Below are 19,127 nucleotides of genomic sequence, written 5' to 3' on the forward strand. Positions count from 1 at the left end.
TCTGGTAGGAGATATGGACTCGGGCTATAATCTGTTGGTTTTTAACTGTAGATTAAGGTAAAGAAATTTCAAAAACATGGGAAATGAAGATGATGGTACCTGGAAAAATAGAAGGAAACAGAAGTTACTGAATGTTTCAGAGAGAGCTGTAGGTGTTGGTCTGAAATGCAGGAAAGGATTACAGTAGGGAATGACTAGGCAGCTTTGAGAGATGAAGCAGCGAAGGCAATAGAGGATCAAGTAGGTAAAAAGACAGGGCGTAGTACAAATCCTTTCATATCACAGATGATACTGAATTTAGTTGATGAAAGGAAGAAATATAAAAATGCAGTGAGTGAAACAGGCAAAAAGGAATGAAGTATCTAAAAAATGAGATTGGCAGAAAGTACAAAATGGCTAAGCAGGAATGGCTATAGGACAAATGCAAGGCTGTGGCAGCACATATGGCTATAGTTGAATCGGCATAAGAAGATCCCTGACAGTTCACAGCACTGTTGCCAGCTTTCAACTGCTAAGCCCAAATGACTGTAGGCAAAAACAGTAGCTAACTACAGAGCTGTGATAGCACTTAGTCATTGCCATTCAGACATTTAAAAAATTGCATTGCATTACATGTTCGGTTGAGATGGACACACAAAATTGGCACTCCCAACCTACTGAATCTGTCTGGAATCATGTTACAAAAGCTTGACTGTAGGGTAAAGGCAGGTTCTGCCTATAGGAGAAGAGACTTTTCAAGAAAAGATAAGCAACTGTGTGAATATCAAGAGCTTAGAAGGCAAACAAATACTAAGCCAAGAAGGGAAAGCTGAAAGGTGGAGGAATACACAGGGCTGTTAAAAAGAACATTTTTCCACATGATCAACTTAATATTTGCCCCCACTCCACTCCCGCCCCTCTTCCATACTTTCCCTGATATGCTTTGACCTGTCTCTGTTTTTGCTAGTAATTGGGATATGCATAGTATAAAACTCTTGCCCTTCCCCCCCACCCCACCAACCCCCCCACCCCCCACCCCGATGCCCCTTCAGCTTGGAGCCCCTAGACCCCACTATTGTGATGTGTCCCATATAGATATATGTTATGTCTTTGTGTCTGTATAGATACTGAGGCTTGTCATTTGTGGCTTAAATGGGCCCTAGGAATATATATGAGGAAAAAACTTAATTGCAGTGTTACAGTAAAGAAGTAGTACATGAGGACGTGAGAGGAGATACGGTATTGTGAGAAGAGTTTAACAGAACACTGAAAAGACCTAAGTGTGAACAAGGCCCTGGAGTAGACAACATTCCCTCAGAGTTTTGTAGATCCTTGAGAAAGCTAGCCACAACAAAGTTATTCTACCGTGTGCAAGGTATGAGGCAGGTGGAATTACCTTCAGACTTAAAGAAGACTGCAGTTGCTGATATGTGAATACTACTGAACCATTTGCTTAATAAGCCATGATCACAAAATATTGGCATGAATTATTTATTGAAGAGTGGAAAACCTGGTAGAAGCTGATCTCAGGGAAGGGAAATTTAGAGTTCTGGAGAAATATAGGTATATGTGAGGCAATACTGATCATACGATTTATCCTAGAATGTAGGTTGAAGAAAGGCAAACCAATGTTCATAGCATTTGTAGATTTAGTGAAAGGGTTGGAGAGTGTGGACTGGACTGTGTTCCTCGAAATTGTGAAGATAGCAGAGTAACATACAGGTACTGTAAGGTTATTTACAACTTGTACAGAAAGCAGACCGCAGTTACAAGAGTGGAATGACATAAAAGGGAAGCAATAACTAAGGGAGGAGTAAGACAATGTTACAGCATATCCCTGATGTTTAATCCGTGCCTTGGGAAGCTGTGACGGAAACAAAGGACAAATTTGGAGAAGTAATGAAAACTTGGAGGTTTTCTGACGACATTGTGATTTTTAGATGGCTTAGCTCTTGGAAGAGCAGTTGAACAGAATGGACAGGATCTTAAAGAGGTTGTAAGATGAACATCAGCAAGAGTTAAATGAGAGTAATGGAATGTAGTCAAAATAAATCAGTCTATGCTGGGGAATTAGATTTGGAAATCGGACTACAAAAATAGTGGAAAAGTTCTGCTATTTAGACACCAAAATAACTGATGGCTGATTTAGAAGGGGTGTAAAATGAATCATTTCTGGAAAAAGATGAATTTGTTAGCATTTAATTATACAAATTTAAGTAGTAGGAAGTCCTTTCCGGAAGGTATGTCTGGAATGTCTTGTATGGAAGTGATATGTGGACGATTGGCAATTCGGACGAGAAGATAACAGTAGCTTCTGAAGTGTGGTGTTATAAAAGAACTCTGAAGATTAGATGATAGATCGAATAAAAAGTGAGGAAATACTGAATCAAAGTGGGGAAATAATAAATTTATGGCACAACTTTACTTAGAAAGGATTGGTTGATAGGAAACAGCCTGAATTACCAAGGACTTGTCAATGTTGTGAGTTAAAATTGTAGAGGGAGACAAAGGCTTGAGTAGAGTTGAGTTGGTTCATGTGGATGTAAGGCTGCAGTAGTTACATGGAGATGAAAAGGCTTGCATGGCATAGACTGGCATGGAGAGCTGCTCCAAACTAGTTTCAGACTGAAGATTACAAGAAGTAGTATGTAGATTTCCCAGTTGGACTTACAAATTACTGTTTCAGTTTCAATTACAGATTAAGAGCTGTGCGTATTTTATAATGTGTCACTATATAACAACAAGAACTCATTTACTCCTCACAATGCAGAACCAAATAAAACTTTAAAATTCACCCTAATTTTTTAAAAACACCTGTTACATTTGGAATTCAAGATAAGTTTCTCTCATCTTCTGTTTGTTTACTTTTATCCTCTGTATTTTGTTTCCCATTTAATGTTAATGGATTTGTATGCTTTGCATTGGAATTTGTTATTAAAGGGCAAAATTAATCATTTCAATACCCTTTTTTAGCCCTTTGGTCGTTCATATGAGGTTGCATCCCCTCCAGCTGTACATGGCAATGCAATCCTTTGCCAGAATGGTATGCCGTATACTTTCCATAATGGTGTGGCATATTTTGCATCTGCACCAACTCATGCAGCTGCGTCAACACCCTTAGCAACTGGTGGGGATCCTACAATTTATCCAGGTAAGTTGTTGCAAAGTAGATAAGGTGTATAATATTATCCATAATGAATTTTCACATTGCAGAGGAATGTGTGCTGATGTGAAACTTTCTAGCAGATTAAAACCATATGCCAGACCTGGATCTGAACCCGAGACCTTTGCCTTTCTTGGGTAAGTGCACTGCCAACTGAGTTGTCCAAGCATGATTAAAGACCTGCCTTCACAGAACTACTTCCACCAGGACTTTTCTCGTCTCTTCCAAACTTCACAAAAGTTCTCCTGCATATCTTCTGGGACTAGCATTCCTTGTGAGTCGTGTTTAGATATGGAACAATCATCCCTTGGGTCAGGTAGACAGTGGGAGTCAAAGTTGGACAGGTGAGGCAGTGAAGTTAAAATGTGTTAGAGGCCAAGCTCCAAGAACTGCTGTGTGTTTGTCTTATGCCCAAAGGTGCCAGAGAAATGTGGGTTCTGAAATAACATGTGATTAATGTGTTTGCTAAAATCAGTATTGTCTTCTCTGGTGCTCAGGAATATATCAGTCTGCTTGTCCAGGTGTCAGAGAGAAATGCTAGACAGGGCACTGAAACAGCTTGTGTAGTGTGGGTCAAGCCAGTTACCCCTCCTGACAGCGCAGAAGGGTGGGGGGGGGGGGGGGGGGCAGTGGGACCCCATGTGGCAGCCTGCTGACATGCCACAGTGAACTCGAAGGCTTCGGCGCACTCTGAGGATGCACACTTAAACCTGTACTCACAGCCTCTTCTGGATGACTGTTGTCATGAAGATGGAAGCCCAGGGCTTGCTTAGCACACACAGTATATAGACAGGAAGGCAGTAGACATGTAGCCTGGGAAGCCACACTCAGATGCCTACCCAGCAAGTAAAAGATGACAGTTTGCAGCCAGTTGGCTAGGCAATTTACCAGAGGAAGGTCCCATATGTCTACATATTCTATCAGTCATGGCTGCAACCTATCAAGAGCGACAGTGGGGGGGAGGGGGGGGGGGGTTCCTCGGGCAAGCACAAAACTTACCCTGTCAGGATCCATGATACAGATGGCACACACACACACACACACACACACACACACACACACACACACACACACACACACTCTCTCTCTCTCTCTCTCTCTCTCTCTCTCTCTCTCTCTCTCTCTCTCTCTGCTGATATGCTGTCCAGAAAAAGAGTATTTAAAGCCAGATATCACATCATTGTAGTAAGTTAGGTAGCTATTGGCTCTTCTTTAAACAGCCCTGTCTGCATCGTGGTGTCTCAAGTATGGACACTTTTCTCTGCATCTATGTTTTCCATCAGTACTAGACGCCTTAGGAGTGGTTGACCTTACAGAGGTTCCAGCTTCGTGTCCTGGTCCAGCACACAGTTTTAATCTGCCAGGAAACATTTAATATTATCTTTATGCCTGTTGACTTTCAATTTTGGAGACAGTGAAGTGCTTATAGTACATACAGTATAATGATTTTACCAGTTCTAAGTAATTTTTTGTTTAGTTGTAAGTGTTGTATTGTGCAGCACTATAGCTGAAGTTTTTTTTATTACTATATTTATAAACAGATTTACAGAAATCCATTTAATTCATAGTTGTTGTGGGATAAGTAAGCAGTCTGTTTGGAAAAATATAAGAAAAGGTAGAAAATAGGAAAGTTAAATGACTGTTGCCGAAGTTTAAGCATATACTGTTCCTTCTTCCATGGCATTGTCATTCATAGGATGCTGAAATGTTCGAACATGGTATAAAAGTCGACATGAAGGGAATAGGTGGTACTATATCAGCTAAATTACCTTAATTTTTGCAATATCAACAACTTTAAAAAAAATCATTCTTTAACGGGTTGTGCTGTTTACACTGTTCTCATGCGTGAATCTGAATCACTTTCACTGCCGTACTATAGAACTCTATTAAACATGTTTTTGTGAACATCTTAAAGTTTTTCAATTGCTATAATCACTACCTTTGTTTCTTAATATTAGAATATTTTCACAGTCAGCATATAGTACACAGAATGATACTTTTTACAGCTAAATTCTTAAGGAACACTTCATCGTTTCAACATGTGGCCCAACCAATGGGTCACAGCAGATGTATATGAATATGTTACATCATGCCTGATTGTCTTAAATTGTGCACAGAAATGTGTCATTTGTGCTAGCACACAGAAGATACTCACATACACCACCAGATTGACATCTACATGGATACTCAGCAAATCGTACTAAAGTGTTTGGTGGAGGGTTGATTGCCATTTTACAGCTTAAAGATTTTAACATGTTTCGTCTTGAGTTCCGATGAGTGAGCCTCACTTCTCCATTTATCTATATTGAGGAATCCCGACAACTCTTTCCATGGATTTTTTGAGGCAACCTAACGAATCGTGTGCAAAGAAACAATATTGACTCTTAATGTCAGGCTATTAATATCTGCGTACCACAATATGCAGCCAATACTTTATTAGCTGAAAAACACTTTTTGCTACCTCTGGTCAGTTTAAATCACAAAGTTCTTTGGCTGCATGTTAAGCTCACAACATTAGCCCACAGGCTTAGCATTTACATGTGATGTGCAATTTTCTTAAGTGACTATTTATCAACTAACAGGCAAATAAGACCATTCTTTTTGCTCTTATTTGATATCTATCAATATCTATTTAACAGTAAATTTTCTTCATAGGTCCTTTGCAAAATTACGTAAAACATAGTAAAACTGTTACGGTTCCCTGCTAATCCACATACTATTGACAGCTCCTAAAAGTGCTGTAAACCAAATTCCCTTATTAATCACCACACAAAAAAATGCTGAAAGCAGCATACTACAGCTAAAGGTCCATCACTCAGAACATACGAAAAATTGGGAAGGTCATCTGTAGAATCTCCTTAAGTCTTAGATACACATGGCCCTAACACAGGAAAAGTCTTACCCTCTGAACAAATTGTCTAATTTCTCACTTCACTATCCTGCTCTTGAAAGGTGGTCCGTTCTGCCGCTGTACAGGGTCACAGAGGTGGGTCGCTCTTCGCTTCAGGTAAATGAAGACTCTGCAGAACGGATTAAAAACTATTAAAATGTCAGATATTCTCATGCTCTAGGTCATTGTATTATGGCTTTGGTTCTCCCAGTATTGCTGTGTGTGCTTCAGCATCTGTTCTGCATGAATACACCCATCATGGTGAGCTATAGGTTGGTTTAGAGAGGTGATGTCAGGTTATAAAATATTGAGATAGGTCAGGTCTCATGCTGAGAATACCCCTAATGGCTTATCTGGTCAGTCCAACAGTGGCAGAATTCGCTTCATCATGGTGGGTTCTGTAACAGTGGCTGGAGGTGGAATGTCTGCTCCACTATTTCACAAGTTGTAAGTTGTCCTGTCGATCAGCAACCCACTGCTGTGCAGTTGTAATTGTTGCCCTGATCTCCACCCCTGGCATGCAGCAGCTTGGGGAAAGGAAGCTGTCATTACTTGATGTCCCCCCCCCCCCCCCCCCCCAGACACACACACACACACACACACACACACACACACACACACACAGGATTCCTTGCATGAAGAGATAACAAACGAAAATCCTCTTTGAAGTTTACTATGCCTCCAATGTAAAACAACCATATGTATAGGCCCTCCCTCCCCCTGCAATAGTCTTTCTAGCAGTGAAGTTACACTTTGTAGCAATTACGTATTGTCTTCCCTACTCTTCCATTAGAAGATTTTAATCAATGTTAATAGCTCAAAATAATTTTACACACTACTTAAGCTAAACAAAATTTAATGGTACTCATCATCCTCCTTGTTTCTGAGATCTCAACTCGTATGAGATTTCGCATGTAGATGGCGCGAGATTCTTCTTTTGGTTCTCATACTCTATCTTCCCTTGCTCATTTCTTCAGTCGGTGGTGACACTTGGGGCAATGAATCTGGAGCATCTTGAAAAGGTTGTAGGCATCTGAAATTAACTGTAGTCATTAGAGTTGGAAATTCTAGCTTGAGATTTACTGGTGATGTGATCTCAATCTCCTGGTACTGCGCCTGGTAACATGTAAATAAACTTCTTGGTGTTACACTTTGGGGTGTATGGGCATAATAGCAACACCCACTGCCCCATTCTGTACCCCGCCAGTCTGTCTTCCCCATATTTCCCTACATCTTCCTAGTGCTCCAGGTCTTTGGTGTGCACTTTTCGTACATGTTTTCATACTTCCCTTAAAGTCTTTGCAAAAATTCCACACCGGCTCTCTGTTCCTCCTGATGTTTGGTTTCACTATATTGAAAGATGATGGCCTCTTCCTGCCATGCACTACCTTATATGGAGAATGCCCAGTGCTGGTGTGCGTTACAGAATTATACACTACAGTGAAAAATTGTAAATAAGCATCCCAATTACTACGGTGCTGTTGACATAGTAACTCAGCATCCTATCGATTAGTATCACGTACACACTCCATTCTACCATTTGCTTAAGGGTGCAAAAGGCTAGTTCTTAGTTTTCGCACCTGTGATAAGTGACATAAATACCTAATGCCTGATAAGCAGCTTGTAACTCGATCTCAGATTATAGTTTCAGGGACACAAAACTTTAGCAACCAGCTATTCGCCATGACCTTTGCCATAGTCAGAACAACGCCCCCACCACCACCACCACCACCACCACCACCACGTTTTGTGGCTGTGCGCCCAGCAACTATGTATGCAATATTTAAAATGTAAGTCAGCCAATTGGATGCATACAACTTCTTTAAAAAACCCATTAACCGTGTTCTGATAGTTCTAAGACCACCTTTGTCAGAATGGTAAGTTACTTAGAAAAATACACAGGGTGATTCACAAAGAAATGCAAATATTTTATGTTATTCCAAAAGGAAAACTACAGAAAAAAATTCATATAAACATAGGTCAGCAAATGTTTAGTTACAGAGCTACGGCTAGTAAAAGATTTTGCTTGAACTTTAGCAACTTCTCCAATATGAAGCCATCACAAAACGGTAAGAGGTTAAAGTAAAGCAACGCCCGACGTATTACAAACCAACAACCTCCTTCCTAGTTGCTATGACCAGCTATATCTTCACCTACAATTCTTTCTCCTTTGAAGGCAGTACCTTCAGACAAATCCGGGGTATGGCTATGGGCACCCGCATGGCAGCATCCTATGCCAATCTATTCATGGTCCATCGAGAAGAATCCTCCTTAAAAACCCAAAATCCTAAACCTCTCACCTGGTTCATATTCATTGATGTCATCTTTGCTATCTGGATCAAAGGTGAGGACACCCTATCGACATTCCTCCAGAACTTCAACTACTTCTCCCCCATTTGTTACACCTGGTCCCTACTTAACCCAACAAGCCACCTTCTTAGATGTGGACTTTCACCTCAAAGATGGCTACATCAGTACCTCCATCCATATCAAACCTACTAACCACCAGCAATACCTCCACTTCGACAGCTGCCACCACTTCCATACCAAGAAGTCCTTTCTGTACAGCATAACCACCCGTGGTCATCTTATATGCAGTGACGAGCAGTCCCTCTGGAAATATACTGAGGGTTTCGCTGAAGCCTTCACTGAGTGTAATTATCCTCCCAAGCAGGTACAAAAACAAATCTCCCATGCCTTATCTTTCCAGTCTCCCACCATCTCCCAAAGTATCACCGTCCAGCCACAGAGTAGCATTCCCCTTGTAACTCAGTACCGCCCAGGACTGGAGTAACTGAATTACATTTTCCGCCAGGGTTTTGATTACTTCTCGTCATGCCCTGAAATGAGAAATGTCCTGCCCACTATGCTTCCCACCCCTACCACAGTGGTATTTCACCGTCCACCAAACCTACACAATATACTCATCCAACCTCGCACAACCCCTGCTCCCAATCCCTTATCTCATGGCCCATACCCCAGTAAGAGACCTAGATGCAAGACTTTCTCCATACATCCTCCCACCACCACCACCACCACCACCACCACCACCACCTACTCCAGTCAGGTCACTAACATCACCTATCCCATCAAAAGCAGGGCTACCTGTGAAACCAATCAAGTGATTTATAAGCTAAGCTGCAACCACTGTGCTGCATTCTACGTAGGCATGACAACCCACAAGCTGTCTGTCCGCATAATGGCCACTGACAAACTGTGGCCAAGAAATAGGTGGACTTCCCTGTTGCAGAACCCTCTGCCAGACATGGTATCCTTCATTTCAATGACTGCTTCACAGCCTGTGCCATATGGATCCTTCCCACCAACACCAGCTTTTCTGAATCATGCAGGTGGGAACATTGCTAGCAGTACATTTTATGTTCCCGTAATCCTCCTGGCCTCAACCTTTCTTAATCACTGTCCTCAGCCATCCAGCCCCCTCCATCTACTCATTCCAGTACTACACAGCCGTCATTTCATCATCACACCCATTTTTTTTCTGTCTCTCCTTCCCATCTTTCCCCTGCTCTCCGTCTAACCTGCAGCACTTCACTGTCCACCACCCCCACCATACTATACCGCCCCAGCCTCCTCCTTAACCCACCCAGTCGCCACTCCTGTCATGCGCTGGTGCTACTGCTTGCAGTGTGGTTTCAGTTACCTGAGACTGCATGCGCACACGTCCGTTGTCTGTTGTTGATGAAGGCCTTAATGGCTGAAAGCTTTAATTGTGAGAGTTTTTTTGTTGTGCCTATCTGCGATTCAGCGTCCCCCCTATATGGTGAGTAGCAACTTTCCTTTTCATAATATTGTTATCTATACCTTATATAATTTTTCTAGGTAACTTTTACCATTCTGGTGAAGATAGTCTTAGAACTCTCGAAACCTGGTTAATGTGTTTTTTCAAAAAAATTTTGTACAGCTGTTTGGGTGACTATTATATTTTATGTAGTCAGAATGTAATGATTATTTTGTTGGTGGTATCTGGCTAAAAGGTCCTAAAATGTCCATTCCTACACCATCTCAAAAAGATTTGCTGTCTCTGGTAACCTCAGGAGTGGTACCAGTTGAGGGCACAGACCAGCTTGCTGTACACATGATATTCTATTCATTACATACTGGTCTATTCCTTTTTCCACCAGTAATGTTCTGCCACTCTTTGACCTTTTGCTTTATGACCCGCATGCCCAGGTAGCATGTGATGGTGCATTTCCTTCAACATTTCTTCTTCTGTCTTGGCCAGTTTTTAGGATAGTGTGTCTCGGGAAAATTCAGAAAGGGCTTCAGTTTAAAAGAGTGCGGGACAAACACAGGAAGATAGTAGACAAAACAAAAATCAGTATTGTAGTTTTAAATTGTTTTAGCTGTGTTGGGAAAGAACTAGAGCCCTCAAACACTAATAGAAAGCACTAAAGCTGAAGTTGTTATAGACATTGAAAACTGGTTGAAGTCTGGTAGAAGTTCAGACAAAAGTTTTACAAAGGAACTAACAGTGTTTAGAAAGGATAGGTTAAATACAGGTGGTGGTGGTGGTATTTGCTGTTAGAAATAGTTTATCTTTTAGTGAAATTGAAGTAAATAGATACTTTCATCTACATGGATACTCTGCAGATCACACTTAAGTGCCTCGCAGAAGGTTCCTTCAAGTTGATGTGGGTAGACATTGTACTTAACAACCAGAATACATTAATAATTAGTTCCTTTTAATGACTGTCCAACTCAGATGGCTTGTTTGCTGAACAGTTCAAAGACAACTTGAGTCTCATAAAAAATAGGTACCTGAGTCTCAATTACAAAATGTGGTGATTTCAATCTTCTCTCAATATATTGGCAAAAACACACATTCAGAGCTGGTGACAGATACAAAACGTTGTCAAAAACTGCACTAAATGCTTTCTACGAAAATTATTTTGAGCACTTGTTCCAGGAGGACATTTGAAGTGTAAATGGTTTCGAAAACACACAACCTCTCAGTAGCAAATAATCCTGAGCAAATAGGGATTGTCATGACTGACACAGGTACTAGTGAACACAAGGCCATCGAAGTGACACTGACTACAACAACATCCAAATCCACCAAAAGTAAACACAAAATATTTCTGTTTAAAGAAGCTGATAAAAATTTGCATGGCACTTTTCTAAGGGACAGCCTCCACTAAGTCTCAGCTAACTATGACCAGACATGAATTAAATTCAGGGAGTAGTATCTCAGGCTATTGAGAGATTTGTACTACATAAATTAATAAAAGATAGTACTGATCTCCCATGGTACACACAACACTGTTGCAGAACCAACGAAAAAAGCATGCCAAACTTGAAAGCACATTTTCCAGGATTGGTGCTGTATTACTGAGGTTTGAAACTTAGCACAGACTTCAGTGCAAGATGATTTTTAATAGCTCCCCCAATGAAGCTCCCTCTCGAAATCTGACAGAAAATCCAGAGATTCTGGACGTATATAAGTACACACCAATGCCAAGACACAATCAATGCCTTGACTGCATGATATCAATGGTAAATATTACTGATGACAACACCACTAAAGCAGAGCTACTAAGCAGTTTTCCAAAATCCCTTCACCTAAGACGACGAAGTACACAGAATTCAAATTGAGAGCAAGTTGAGTAACTTAGAAATAGATTTCCTCGGTGCAGCGAAGAACCTTAAAGTACTTAATAAAGGCAAGTAATCTGCTTCATATAGCATACCAATCGTGTTCCTTTCAGAATATGCTGACAATAACCCCATACTAAGCAATCATATACAACCACTCACTCAACAAAAGATCTTTATCAGCAGACTGGAAAGTTGCCTAGGTCACACACATACTCAAGAAAGGAAATTTGAGTAATCCATTGAATTGCAGACCCGTATCGCTGACATTAATTTGCCTCAGAATTTTTGTACATATACAATGTCTGAACATTATGAATTACCTCAAAGAAAATGTCTTGATACAGATTGAGAAAATTTTGTTCTTGTGAAAAAACTAGAGCTCTTCATTCGCCTGAAGTAATGAGTGGTATTGGCAGGGGATCTTGAGTTCATGTTTCTGGATTCCAGAAGCCTTTTGACACTATTCCTTGATACGGACTTCTCATCAAATTGCGTGCCTATGGAGTTGAGACTAGATCTGTGATTTCCTGTCAGTAAGGTCACAGTATGTAACAACTGGCAGAAAATTGAATGAAACAAAAGCAATACCCAGCATTCCTGAAGGAAAAGTTGTAGGCTGTTCATAATTGACATAAGAGGTTTAGGAGACAATCAGAGCAGCCCTCTTAGATTTCTTGCAGATGATGCTGTCAATTACTGTCTAGTTACGTCATCAGAACATCCAAACTGATTACAAAATGACTTACGCACAATAACTGTATGGTACAAAAAGTGGCAGTTATCCCTCAATAAGGAAAAGTGTGAAGTCATCCACATGAGTACAAAAAGAAATCTGGTAAATTTCAGTTACGTGATAAACCAAAAAAATTTAAAAGCTGTCAGTTCGACTAAAATACTAAAGAATTATAATTGTAAACAATTTAAATTGGAACAATTCCCTTCGTCCTTTGCTAAAGTTTTGCTGTGCTTTTGAGATCCTTATGGGATATGATGGAGGACATCAAAAAAGTTCAAAGCAGAGCAGCTCATTTTGTGTTGTTATGAAATAGGGGAGAGTGTGTCATGGATATGATAAGCGGATTGTGGTGGCAATCATTTAAACAAATGTGGTTTTCATTGCATTGAAATCCTTTCATGAAATTTCAGTCAAGAGTCTTCTTCTCTGAATGTGAAAATGTTTTATTGTTGCCAATCAACATAGGGAGAAAACATCATAATAAAATAAGAGAGCTTGAAATATACGTATGTTCATTTATTCCACAAATTGTTTGAGTGTGGAATGGTAGAGAAATAGTTTGAAGGTGGTTCGAAGGACCCTCTGCCATGCACTCAAGTGTGAATTGTAGAGTAATCAAGTGGATATAGGTATGGCCCCAGTCTTGTAGACCTAAGTAGCAACTTGTTATGGTACTGCAGCTGCATTATAAACAATTTGCAGTCTTGTCAACAGCCTGTACTGTCTTCCACACCACAAGGCTGTGACCCAGTGCCTGTACTGCAGTAACCTTCCAGCTCAATCCATTTGTGTTTCCATGCTTCCTGCCTGGTTTATAGACTACCTCAGAGTCAATCAGTTAGTCTCTATGCCCACCCTGAGTGTCTGCTTGAAGGATCCTTCAAGCTTCACAACAGTTTTAGTGCCTTACTGGTCACCACCTTGAATCTTTTACCATACTTAATACATCCATAATACGTGACCCCATATATCAGGCTCAACATCTCCTCTAGGGTTAGTTCAGTTGCCTTAAGGTGTAAGCCAGAGAATGTTCCTCACCTGACGCAACACACACTCCAGTGCCTGATTGGAAGTGTCACATGTTAGTACAAACTACTCCTTACTTTCTGGGAAATTCAACACAGTATTAGACATCAAAGTCTCTTTCAGCCATTCAAATGTGAGTGGACACTCTGTTGCTGACAGAGATTTCACATCCATTTTCCACTAATTGCTTAAATGTGTGTGCAATGTCTGTAAGCTCCCTCACGGATTTTTTTGTAGGAAGTGGTTAATGCTGAGAATGATTGAACTCCTTACTTGGCCGAGGTGCCAAATAAATGCCACACTGATTGTATTACTTTTGGGCCTGTTTTTGTCCCAAATAACCCACTTCTTCCAGAGCAAAATTATATTTTCTCATACTTAATGTATGATGTATGGCATGTAATCTCGTAAATGCTTTACCCAACCACCATAATGTTTCTTCGTATCTCTTGAGAACACAATTATATCATTGAGGTACACCATACATGCTAAGGTTTCAAACCCCTCAGTACTCAGTCTTACAACTACTGAAATGTGGCTGCTGCATTTCTCAACCCGAATGGCATCCACCGATACAGGTAATGACCCCAAGGGACTGAAAATGCAATTTTTGACTAGTTCTCTACAACCATCTCCAATAAATAGCTGCTTTTCAGATCTTTTTGTTGTTCCATCTACCAATGTTTCTTAGTCTACATCGTCGGATGCTCCCAAAGGATTAGTGCTGTCATCACTTATGCCATCATGCAGCTCATACAAAGCAGTCTATCAGAGCCAGTAGTTATGATACTGCTGATATTTGATTTATGGGCATAAGGCCATGGTACACGGCGTAATTCTCTACCTAATATTAGTCTTCCACTACTAGAAACTCCACCGGAGGCTTTGCCTTAGAAAACTATTACAGGCTGAATCTCAGCCAGCCGAATTGTTTATATGTATCCATGCAACAGTTGTTTCGTGATGTCATTATACCACTCCCCAAATCCCTCAACATGCAAACTAACCTTAACATCCACAGAAAGAACCGCAGTCCACCATCTAAAAACTGATCCCGACTTAATAATCCCATCTGCTGACAAAAGCTCCACCACCGTTGTTTCGAACCGCAAGGATTACGTGGCAGAAGGACTCCGTCAGCTGTGCTTCCACCTACAAACCATGCCACAGTGATCCTATTCCAGTAATCCAGCAGGATCTCCAGTCACTACTCAAATCCTTAGGCACATCCCAGAACCTCTCCCCTGAGTCTGTCTCTCTATTTACCCCTACCACTCTCCGCACTCCCACCTTCTACATACTTCCTAAAGTCCATAACCCCCAACCACCCAGGACGCCCCATTGTGGCCGGTTACTGTGCCCCCACTGAGAGAATCTCTGCTCTCGCAGACCAACACTTTCAACCTATTACCCGGAACCTATTTTCGTATATAAAAGATACCAATCATTTCCTTGACCGACTCCCCACAGTTCCTGTCCCTTTACCACACGGTGCCCTGCTCGTCACTATTGATGCCACCTCTTTGTACATTAATATTCCTAATGCCCATGGCCTTACTGCTATCGAACACTACCTTTCCAGATGTCCTATGGATTCCAAACCAACAACCTCCTTCCTAGTCTCCATGACCAACTACATCCTCACCCACATTACTTCTCTTTTGAAGGCATTATCTACAAACAAATCCGTGGTACGGCTATGGGCACCTGCATGTCACCATCCTATGCTAACCTGTTCATGGGCCATCTAGAGTAATCCTTCCTAAAAACTCAGAATCCTAAACCCCTCGCCTGGTTCAGAATCATTGATGACATCTTTGCTATCTGGATTGAAGGTGAGGACACCTTATTCACATTCCTCTAGAACCTCAACAACTTCTCCCCCATTTGCTTCACCTGGTCCTATTCAACCCAACAATCCACCTTCCTAGATGTTGACCTTCACCTCAGAGACGGCTACATCAGTACCTCCATCCATATCAAACCTACTATGTGACGAGCAGTCCCTCTCAAAATATACAGAGGGTCTCACTGAAGCCTTCACTGACCGTAATTATCCTCCCATCCTTGCACAAAAACAAATCTCCTGTGCCTTATCTTTCCAGTCTCCCACCACCTCCCAAAGTCCCACAGTCCGGCCACAGAGGAGCATTCCCCTCATAACTCAGTACCATCAGAGACTGGAGCAACTGAATTACATTTTCCGCCAGGGTTTAGATTACCTCTTGTCATGCCCTGAAATGAAACGTCCTTGCCTGTATCCTTCCCATCACCCCACAGTGGTATTCCACCGTCCACCTAACCTACACAATATACTTGTCCATCCTGAAACAACCCCTGCCCCCAATCCCTTACCTCAGGTCTCATACCCCTGTAATAGACCTAGATGCAAGACCTGTCCCGTACATCCTTCTACCACCACCTACTCCAATCCAGTCACTAACATCGCCTATCTCATCAAAAGCAGGGCTACCTGTGAAACCAGTCATGTGATTTACAAGCTAAGCTGCAACCACTGTGCTGCATTTTATGTAGGTATGACAACCAACAAGCTGTCTGTCTGCTTGAATGCCCACCGATAAACTGTGGCCAAAAAACAAGTGGACCACCCTGTTGCTGAACACACTGATATGATTCCTCATCTCAATGACTGCTTCACAGCCTGTGCCATATGGATCCTTCGCACCAACGCAAGCTTTTCTGAATTGGGCAGGTGGGAACTTTCCCGCAATACATCCTACGTTCCCATAACCCTCCTGGCCTCAACCTTCGTTACTCACTACTGTCCTCGCCCATCCAGCCCCCTCCCTGTTCTCATTCCAGCACTACACAGCCGCCATTTCACCACCACACTCATCTTTTAATTTCTTTTTATTGTTTTTATATTGTAGGGAATGAGACAGGGTTGTAGCCTCTCCCCGATGTTATTCAATCTGTATATTGAGCAAGCAGTAAAGGAAACAAAAGAAAAATTTGGAGTAGGAATTAAAATCCTTGGAGAAGAAATAAAAACTTTGAGGTTCGCCGATGACATTGTAATTCTGTCAGAGAGCAAAGGACTGGGAAGAGCAGCTGAAGGGAATGGACAGGGTCTTGAAAGGAGGATCTAATATGAACATAAACAAAAGCAAAATGAGGATAATGGAATGTAATCGAATTAAATCGGGTGATGCTGCGGAAATTAGATTAGGAAATGAGACAATTAAAGTAGTAAATGAGTTTTGCTATTTGGGGAGCAAAATAACTGATGATGGTCGAAGTAGAGAGGATATAAAATGTAGACTGGCAATGGCAAGGAAAGCATTTCTGAAGAAGAGAAATTTGTTAACATCGAGTATACATTTAAGTGTCAGGAAGTCATTTCTGAAAGTGTTTGTATGGAGTGTAGCCATGTATGGAAGTGAAACATGGACGATAAATAGTGTGGGCAAGAAGAGAATAGAAGCTTTCGGAATGTGGTGCTACAGAAGAATGCTGAAGATTAGATGGGTAGATCACATAACTAATGAGGAATAGAATTAGGAACAAGAGAAATTTGTGGCACAACTTGACTAGAAGAAGGGATCTGTTGGTAGGGCATATTCTGAGGCATCAAGGGATCACCAATTTAGTATTGGAGGGCAGAGTGGAGGGTAAAAATCGTAGAGGGAGACCAAGAGATGAATACACTAAACAGATTCAGAGGATGTAGGTACTGGGAGATGAAGAATATTGCACAGGATAGAGTAGCATGGAGAGCTGCATCAAACCAGTCTCTGGACTGAAGACAACAACAACAACAACAACAACAACAATAATAATAATATCTCCTTTCCGCTACTTACCCCCTCCCCCTTCCGCACCTTCTCTCCTGCCCTCCGTCTAAACTGCAACACTTCACTGTCCGCCACTCCCACCATACTATCCCTCCCCCTCCCCACCCCTGCCTCCTCCTTACCCCCACCCAGTCGCCACTCCCATCATGCATTGGTGCTGCTGCTCGCAGTGTGGTTTCAGGTCTCTCAGACTGCAGACATGTGTGCAAGTTGCGTTTGTGTGTGCGTGTATCTACTGCTGACAAAGGCCTTAATGGTTGAAAGCTGTAATTGTGTGAATCTTTTTGTTGTGCCTATCGCGACTCAGCATCTCCACAACTTTCCTTCTCTGGTATTGTTACATTCCATCCTGGATTTTCCATTGTTTCATTATACCACTGCCTAAGATTGGAGAATCACACAGTTGTATGCTACGGAGCTCGTAGAGGGGAAGAGTTGACACTATTCGTTTTATTTAGCACTAGGACCCACAACTCATCTAATTTCAATACTCCAGGTTTTCTGTTGAAATTGTCTCTGTGTTTTTGGATTTCTGTAGCCTCTGTGTACATCCTAGTGTAGTAGTGATCTTGCTAAAACCACAGTGTCAGAGAAATTAGTTTGGTGGTTTCTCTGTCCTATAGTCTGATTTAAATTAGTTGTCACTCGACATTTAAACTCTGAAGCTGTGGCAGTGTCGTGTCAAGTGCAGGCTGCAGCCACAGCATATTGCCTTCTGCAGCAATACAAAATCACTTCTACAAGAACCAAGTAAAATATCTCAAATTTACGTAAGGTGAATAGCCATCTTTAGTGTGTCTTAGCATGTCAGAAATCTTCCTCTTAACTTAAATTAGGGAAAGTGTTAAATTAATTTTTTGAAACAGATTAAACTTTCCCATTTGTAAAAAAACTTCAAATCTTTTAAAGTTTTCTTGTTACATTGAGTTTCTTATATACATGCTTTTGAAAATGCTGTGTTTATGGAATTGCCATTAGTTAACCCATAACAGTTTAAAGTTTCTGTCTCCTGCAAAATAATGTAAAAATTCTGTAATTTGCTTGTAGTACTGTCTCAATGCTATCTCTAAGCACATAAGAAATCTTGTCTTAATTATAATTAGGGCTGGTGTTATGTTGATTATTGAAACAGGAGAAATTTTCGCGTCTGGAAAAGTTTCCTTCTTATCATTGCATATCTCAAAAGCTGTTACACACATGAAGTAACGCGTTGGTGTCTATAAAAAATGAAATATATTTTAAATGCAGTCCATCGTAGCACCATGGGAAGTGGCTGCACAGTTTTCCTTAGTCTCACAATAGGAAAGAGAAACTGACTGAAGTAGTCACAAATATAAGATTTAATGGAAGTAAAACATTCATTAAAGAACACTACAGCCTACTTTCTAATTACACAATGGGAAGACGCCACTCATTTCAGAGTCAAAGTGAACTATTGGTGTCACTGCACGTAGGGACAGATTTTTATAAAGTCTTTGATGTTCCATCCAGAATGTAAACTGAGTTCTTTGGCTTGTGGTGGGATAAAAGTTCTAATAATTCTGCTCTTGTTGAGTTATTGTCTAACTGTATCTTAAGATTCTGTAGGCAGCAAACAATGTCGTTTTTCTTCGTTGCCTTTGTGCCTTGTCTTGTATAGCTGAATTATACAGAACATTATGTATGAAAATTATAATTTTTTTTAAGTTTTGAAGTACAGTCTTTGAACCATTCACAAATATATTGTGGTTCATCTCCTCGTGGTAGTCAGAGGCCTTGTTTGATGTGAATAACAGCAGACAATTAGAAATGAAACCTTTTGAATATTCATCATTCTTTTTCCTCTGCCAATTGGAGCTGCCATACTACCACTGATTGTATCGTCTGTCCAGCTCTCTTTTTAAACTGTCCCGCATGAGTATC

General features: G+C 41.1%; 1 protein-coding gene across 5 annotated transcripts in view; it reads left to right on the forward strand.

Moving 5' to 3' along the window:
- The window catches only part of LOC126473785 (atrophin-1), a 192,923-nt gene that overhangs the window by 59,066 nt on the left and 114,730 nt on the right, over positions 1-19,127 (forward strand). For all 5 annotated transcript variants that reach the window (XM_050101057.1, XM_050101056.1, XM_050101058.1 and 2 more), the window contains one exon: positions 2,953-3,130. In XM_050101057.1, coding sequence (XP_049957014.1) covers positions 2,953-3,130 — 178 coding nt within the window. The remainder of the gene's footprint in view (positions 1-2,952; positions 3,131-19,127) is intronic.

The sequence above is a fragment of the Schistocerca serialis genome, chromosome 4 (assembly GCF_023864345.2).
Source record: "Schistocerca serialis cubense isolate TAMUIC-IGC-003099 chromosome 4, iqSchSeri2.2, whole genome shotgun sequence".
Classification (NCBI taxonomy): Eukaryota; Metazoa; Arthropoda; class Insecta; order Orthoptera; family Acrididae; genus Schistocerca; species Schistocerca serialis.